Here is an 8,317-nt window from a genome sequence, read left to right on the forward strand (position 1 = left end):
ATATATATGCAAAGTTTTTCCAACTGCATTACTTTTAAAACATAAATATTCTTCAAAAATAGAAAATAAAATACATATACAATATGCATTAATAAACATACCCAAAATGCACATATCCAACTATAGCATTAATGTCTGCTTTCATTAATAGGACCTATAGCACGAGCTTTTAAAAATGAAAGCAGTGCATACATAATAAGAAGTATGAGACTGCCTGAGCTTAAGAGAGCTGGAGTGCAGTCCTTAATAATATTGTGACGCCAGCAGCATAGGGTGAAGTGGTGGCTGAGGGAATGCCATTTGTTGCAGAGGCACCTGCTGGATGAGGGATGGGTAGAGATAGTGTGCTGCCAGGTTTTCTGCAGTGTCATTGGGAACTGCAAGCTGCTGCACAGGGTAGCTGAAGTCCTGGAAAGAAGAAACGGGCTGGTATATCATCTGAGGCATTAGAGCGGGGCTCAAGAAGTCTGGACGCAGATCTTGCACCTCACGCTTTCGTTTCATTCTTCGGTTCTGGAACCACGTTTTCACCTGAAACAAAATTGACATTTTATTAGACTTTCGTTCCACCTTTTTATGTTTGTGAGGGATATTATACAACTAAGAAGTACAGTGCAATATTTTTTAAACCGTCTACTCCATTCTTTAATTAACTCCTATTTTTTTGAAAGGAGAAAAATCATGTTAATGTTACAAAATGAAAAACAAAACACGTTGAGATGGTTGAGAGAACTTGATATATATATAGAGAGAGACTATATATATATATATATATTACTTGTATTACTTGTATTGTAACACTTAATGTATTTGCTTACGATTGTAAGTCGCCCTGGATAAGGGCGTCTGCTAAGAAATAAATAAATAAATAAATAAATAAATAAATAAATAATAATAATAATAATAATAATAATAATAATAATAATATATTGCTTAGACTGGAGTTGTCCCTTAGTGTTTTATGAACTGTGAAAACAACAGATGCTTTTCTTACCTGAGTTTCAGAAAGGTGTAGTTTTGCTGCCACTTTCAATCTCTCGGAAGCACCCAAATACTTGTTCTTATTGAAAGTGTTCTCCAGTTTGTACATTTGATCTGATGTAAATTTCGTTCGCATTCTTCGATGAGCACCGGAATAACCTCTACCGTCTTCTCCCTCGACAGAGGTGGCTTCTGATGGAACAGTTTCGCTTTCATAACCAGATGACTCTCCGCTGCTTTCTGAAACTAAAACAAAAACACACATTACACACGTTATTATACAGCATTAAAATGCATTAACACACAATCAATAAACCAAGAATAAACAGAAAAGATACGTACGTGTTGGAGAACACGAGTGGAACAGACTGGAAGGTGAAGGCGAATCAATTCTTTTCTCCTCGATATATTTCTTCAAACATTTCTTCATATTATTTGCTTTTGGTTGTAGAGACTCTTTGCAGAATGCTGTTGGTGGACGAGGCTGAGCCAAGCAAGGTACATGCGGTTTGAAAGTTGTTGCCATTTTATCTTCTACACTCTCCTTCCCTGTCGATGTGGAGTGATAGCTTTGGGAGAGCCACTCAATGGAATACGATTTCGTCATTTTGTGGAGATGCTGATAAAGAAGTCTGCGCTTTGGATCAATCCAAGTGCTACTGAAAGGCTTCAGCAACAGCGACTGTTTATATAGACCCTCGCCTTTAGAAATTAGCATGTGCAAAAGAGCATCAAAGTGGGATAGCAAACGAGATCTCTGCAAATAATTGAGGATAAACGGGTGTCAGTGTAAGGTTTTCACAGGTCTAGTAAATGTGTTAAAGCTTGGCGCCACCATGTCTGTGCGAACACAACAAAATGTGGTATTGTATGTTAAACTAGACTCGTGGTAAATGTTATCATGCTTGTTGTGTTTAAACTGTTCTAAATTAAAAAGAAAAGAAAAAACAGGTTAATGCAGCTTAATTAAACTCTAGGATCGAATCAGATCCTAAAATTAGTATCGGTGTAGGTTTAAATTATACCTTAAAGGGTATTTCGTTCAAAGTATGATTTATATTTAATTTCCATAGAGAGAAGGGTTCACTATACTATAGTTGTTCAGAAAATTAAACGCCTTACCATGTTTTAGTTAGAATGCATTCCCCAAAATTCAATATTAGGGAAAGGGAGAATATAAAATGATAAATTAGTTTTACATATATGGGTTACTATACAGTCTGGTTCAATTACCTTAGAATGTCAATCAAATAAAATAGTTTTCATATTGTTACTTTTACCCCGATCCCGTATTCTATTTGTACACAATTGTTTAACATAATATAATATTTAACAGAAATATGCTACAAGTAAAACAACATTCCATATCAACACATAACTTCGTGTAAGTAAGTAAATTTCTGATTTGCAAGTCGATGTATTTTCTCAATACAATAAAATGCATTACAAAACATTTGTGAAGTCAGTGGGGTTAGCGGGTGATTAATTTTAATTGGGCCTCTGTTGCGCAAGGTGAGAAACCCTTATGTGGTTCTCTTTGAATCCAGTTAATATGAGGAGGTTCTGGGAAGTAATGTAGAGACGATAGACGTTTGGCGCCTGCTAGTCCCCGGTAACTTAATGGGAGATTCAAACATAGCTCAGCTTAGATGAACTATTCACAACGCTTTAACTGGTTTTAGTTAAATTGGCCTTTAGTCTATTGTGATGTGTTGTAAAACTTTATTTATTTAATCAAAGCATACTTTAAAAAAAGTAATTCAATAATTTGATTTAGCTCATAAAACAAATTTTAGATGTAAAGGCACATTAACCAAGGTTTTTAAATACATTTCTATTAACTGTATCACTGGCTCCTACTTTATTGTGATGAGAAGCATATTGGTCTTTAGCTTGAACTATATGGAGTACCAGGAGCGAATAAATGTGGTCATATATTTAAACATTACTGAATGTGCATGCTCACCTTACTTAATCAAATGTATGTTTGTTAAATACACACGCTGGCCACTATAAGAAAATGCACAAGTATAAGAATAGGATCATTTTAGAGTATTCAGAGGGAGAAATCACTAGAACGAGTTTTATTCATCTCGGAAAACCTTATTGCTCTCGGAAAACCTTGTGACTGTGCTTCATAAAGTCAAATGAAACCTGCTGAATAATGTTACTTTAACATATTGAATTACATACCGCTTTGTAGTTTTCCGTACTAAACAAAAAATGAAAAACGTGACATTTCGAAATCTAACATGAAATACTGTACTATTATGATTTCCGGCAGACTTTTGCGATATCAGTTTGTAGTTTCTTTGCTTGCATGATGTCAAATAAAAGTTAAGATATCTTCATAGTTTTTTTTTTTTTTTTTTTTAAAGGTCTTAATGCTGAAATTCTAGGTAATGCAAAACTTTTGGCCATAGCTGTACACTTAAAATAATCATCTCTTATCCAGTTACTGATCACAATTCCTCTGAATGGGATACTTTTAGACAGGCAAGCTGTTTCTTTTTACATAGACTCGTTTCAATGTCCTAGATATACAGACATTGATGTCTTAATAGCTCCTGTATTTTAACACGTTTCCTTATCGCTACATAGTGTTTGAAGACGAAAGTCTTGTCTATGTATATTAAACAAAGTGCTGTTGGGGCTATGGCGCCACTGGAGCACCTATCTTAATGAATCTGGAGTCTTTCAATCTAATTTGGACCACCAGTGAATTGCCGGTCGTTTTTGCTATTTAGATTCAGGGATTCCATAGCCTGTCAGACACAGCAAACGCTTGGTCTGTAGGCATCCGGTAATACAAGTCGATTAATAACACACACACACACACACACACACACACACACACACACACACACACACACACACACACACACACACACACACACACAGACACACACACTCACACATACACACACACACAAACACACACACACTTACACACACAGACACACACACACACTGAGACACACACACACACACACATATAGATACACACACACTGAGACACACACACACATATATAGATAGATAGAAAGATAGATAGATAGATAGATAGATCTCTTTCTCTCTCTCTCTCTCTCACTCTCTCTATGTACTATGCTGTATGTCACCGATATGCACACAACATTAAGCACACCATTTTCCATACCTTGTCATCCCTGGACAATAGTCTCAATATAACAATATAAAATACATAATGTACAATTCATATAAAAGAACATTTAAGAAAGTCGGATGAAGAAAACCTAGAACCCAATACATTTTATAACATGTGGAAATAGGGAGTTAACAACTGCCTGTCTACACTTCTGCGCCAGAAACGCCCACCGATAACTCACAGAACACGACTGATTAACATTGCAGTGGACATTAACATAAAGTGAATCATGTCTCTGATGGCATCCATGCTGTGCACGAATCAGCCAACCATCATGCAATCCATTAACCTTGATTGTCTACAACTGCCTACAATTACTTGGTTAATTATTTCACATAACTTTTGTTCCGAATCCCAAATCCAAATGTTTAATTTAAGCTCGTTTAATTAAATGATTTAAGGATACCGAGTTATTCTGCCACATTTTAAATACATATTTTTGTTAATTCGTTTTAGAATGTAACTGTTATATAAATACATATTATTTACGTGTTATTGTAATTGTTAGAAGATCTTTAAATCTTAAATACACGTTAATAGATACTAATACGTATTTAGTGGCTAGTTGTGTTGGCGTTATCTTGGATCGTAAACAGCACCCACTATTGAACTTTCGGATATGTAAAAAAAATATTAAAGCAAAACAAACAAACAAACAAACAAACAAAAAACCAGGGAAATAAGGCATAGTGTTTCGTGAGCTGTGAGTCATGTTTCTCAGACGGCGCTGTCCAGTGATATGGTGCTGAAAGTTAACCACTAAATTAACCACTGTTTGTTTTAATAGAGATCAATACAAAATGAAGTCCTCGTCTATTTAATGGACAGTTTCAGGAAACAATACCCAAAAATACAGTATTACTCGAAGTGCACTTGCATATAGCAAAAGTTTACCTTGTCTGGGGTGATATTTGATTTGTTCAATCCCAGGTGGGGACACTGCTGCTGTACCCTTGAGCAAGGTACTTTACCTAGATTGCTCCAGTAAAAACCCAACTGTATAAATGGGTATTGTATGTAAAAATAATGTGGAAAAAATAATGTAATTGTATGTAAAAATAATGTGATATATTGTAACAATTGTAAGTCGCCCTGGATAAGGGCGTCTGCTAAGAAATAATAATAATAATTGAATGTATTGAAAAAGGCATTTCAATAGTTTGTTCAGTTAGCCGCGTCTTCTTTTCCAAACATATGCAAATTGTGCGTTTGGATCGCCTGTAAACACCTGATGAAATCAATTTACAAAACAGAACATACTCATTCATGCAAAATGAAATCCGGTGAAAAAAGAGGCGTTGAATACAAAACAGTTATTCTATACTAGATCTCTCAACTCTTGTTGTATAACGTTATTTTATTAGTATGTCTTATAGCGGTTATTAGTTTGGACACTTTATTCATTTTTGCATCTAAGAAGAATTAAAGATGAAGTCTTTAAAATCTTAAAAGCTCACATAGTTACCCAAACCATTACTGTAAGCCAGTACAGAAACCAAGACCAGAGGATACAGTTTGAAATAGACTCAAACTCGAGATAGACTCAAGACAGAGGAGATAGACTCAAGACAGAGGAAAGGGGACCCTTCTTCACACAGAGAGTGGTGAGGGTATTGAATGGGCTACCTAGTCATGTTGAGGCAGAATCACATTGATATATTAAGACACAACTTATGATCAAAGAACAAGACGCGCTGGCCTCCTCTCGTTCGTAAATGTTTTTGTCTTCTTATGATTTATATTCCCCATAGTACGTATTGAATGTGTATGGTGTAAATCGGATTTACATTTTTTTCCCCTTACTACCTGGTTAATGATCTGGACCTGCCTACAGTCAGGTGTACAATATAAATCGGATGCACTGAAAACCAAAAGTGTTGCACTAAAAGAGCAAAAATAAAAAATATATTTAGCCAAATGATAAACCATTACTTAACCGAAAAAAATGGTATGCACAGATGTTTTATTAAATACCCCCTCCCCATAAAAACTATATCTGAATGGGTTGCAATTCAGAGTGTCTATGTGGAATTTATAAAAATAATCCCCTATTCAAATATATAACCCATTTTAAATTGTTTTCTGTACAGCCATACGTAGTAAATATTATTCAACATTACCAGATACTATATTGATTTAAATCGACATTACATTCTGAATTCATGACATATTGTATAGTGTCATTACAAAGGATAAATACACTTCAAAGTTATATTTCGAATAAAAGGAAATCAAATCAGATTTTTTTGTAATATATATATATATATTTTAATTCAACGGTACCTTAAATATACAAGTATACATTTGTTTAAATCAATACACTGAAATCTAAACAATAAATATGTCTTTCTATACATCATAAATTTATGAACACATTAAATCACTGTCCACGTAATGGAATCAAAATGTTGCCAACAATTGCACTATTTTGCATAAACAAAACAAGCATTTGAAATATTTTTCTATTTACATATTTTACAACTCATTTATAATCCATAGCCAAATTTGAATGTTATTATATTAGAATATTTTAGAATAAATCCCAAACACAGTTTAAAAACTTTGGATATGCTTTCATTTATCCTTGCATGAATTACTACAAAAAGTAAAAAACAAAAAAAACAAAAAAAACCTTTATCTCCTAGTTCATAAAAGCACGAGCATTTTTATATTGCACGTAGGTAAGGAGACCTGAATATTTTTGCAGTGCAGTCCTCAATAACAGAAGCCAGCAGCAGATGGTGGAGTTGGGACTGAGGGAATGACATTTGTTGCATGAGGGATGGGTAGAGATGGTGTGCTGCCAGGTTGTCTGGGCTGCGAGGGGGGAGTGCAAACTGCTGCCCTTGGTAGTTGAAGTGCTGGAGAGAAGAAACGGGCTGGTACATCATCTGAGGCATTAGAGCGGGGCTCAAGAAGTCTGGACGCAAATCTTGCACCTCACGCTTTAGTTTCATTCTTCGGTTCTGGAACCACGTTTTTACCTGAAACGAGAAATGTGATATTAGACTGTGTTTTATCTTTGGGCATTCAAACACTATACAGCTTAGTCTTGTATAAACTGTGAAGACAGTGGGCATTTTCTTACCTGGGTTTCAGAAAGATGTAGTTTTGCTGCCACTTTCAATCTATCGGAAGTGCCCAAGTACTTGTTCTTGTTGAAAGTGTTCTCCAGTTTGTAAATTTGATCTGATGTAAATTTTGTTCGCATTTTTCGATGAGAACCGGAATCATCACCTCGACCGTGTTCTCCGTCTACATAGGTGGCTACTGATGGAACAGTTTCACTTTCATAACCAGATGACTCTCCGCTGTTTTCTGAAACTAAACAAAAGAAAGATTGTTTCGTCAGGTTATCTGGGGATATCTATTAATAGTTATAACAAACATATTCAGTACCTTCTACCAACACAATGAATGAATTGATCTTCTCTGCACATTTGTAATTTATCATAATAAAATTACTGATGTGATGTTCCAAACAAACTGATGAAATATATTACTTGTTCAAATCCTATAGAGGTTAACTCCATAGCTGGTGATACAGCACAACCCATTTGTTAAAACAAAACGAAACAAACAAACAAAAAATACTTACGAATCGGAGAAGATGAAAGCAATGGACGTGGAAATGAAACGGAATCTGACTCAGTTTCTCCCCCCTGCACATCATGCAGAAAACTTTTCTTAACACTCTTTACTTTGGGTTGTAGAGATCCTTTGCAGTGTGCTGTTGGTGGGCGAGGCTGAGCCAAGCAAGGAATGTGCCGTTTCAAAGTTGTCGCCATTTTTTCTGCTGCTCCCTCCATCTCAGTCGACGTGGAGTGATGGCTTTGGGAGAGCCACTCAATGGAATACGATGTCGTCATTTTTTTTAGAGGTCCTGATAAAGTTGTGTACTAGGTCTGCGCTTTGGATTAATCCAAGTTCTACTGAAAGGCTTCTGAAACTGCAGCTCTTTATATTGACCCCTCTTTGCAGACATTTGCATGTGCAAAGAAGGATCAAAGTGGAAACATGCATGATAATTGTGAATAATTAGGTCCAGTAGTGTAGCTATTGAAGTTTTCACAAGTTGTGTTAATGCAGTAAAGCCTGGCGCCACGAAGTCTGTGAGAACCACTTCGTGCGCAACAAATTAACCCAAATTTTAAAGTACAAACAATA

The 8,317-nt window shown here is 35.5% G+C and overlaps 2 protein-coding genes across 2 annotated transcripts; both read right to left on the reverse strand.

Annotated features, from left to right (window-relative positions):
- Positions 1-243: 243 nt before the first annotated feature.
- Positions 244-1,588, reverse strand: LOC117418375 (homeobox protein vent1-like). The gene is made up of 3 exons (XM_034031339.3): positions 1,324-1,588; positions 995-1,227; positions 244-531 (listed from the first exon to the last, which is right to left on the reverse strand). The coding sequence occupies exons 1-3, from the start codon at positions 1,586-1,588 to the stop codon at positions 244-246; spliced, it is 786 nt and encodes a 261-aa protein (XP_033887230.1).
- Positions 1,589-6,816: 5,228 nt separating this feature from the next.
- On the reverse strand, positions 6,817-8,019 carry LOC117417853 (homeobox protein vent1B-like). The gene is made up of 3 exons (XM_034030242.3): positions 7,749-8,019; positions 7,239-7,474; positions 6,817-7,134 (listed from the first exon to the last, which is right to left on the reverse strand). Exons 1-3 carry the CDS (start codon positions 8,017-8,019, stop codon positions 6,817-6,819), a joined length of 825 nt encoding a protein of 274 aa, XP_033886133.3.
- Between the last annotated feature and the right edge of the window lie 298 nt (positions 8,020-8,317).

Source organism: Acipenser ruthenus, chromosome 13 (genome assembly GCF_902713425.1).
Source record: "Acipenser ruthenus chromosome 13, fAciRut3.2 maternal haplotype, whole genome shotgun sequence".
Classification (NCBI taxonomy): Eukaryota; Metazoa; Chordata; class Actinopteri; order Acipenseriformes; family Acipenseridae; genus Acipenser; species Acipenser ruthenus.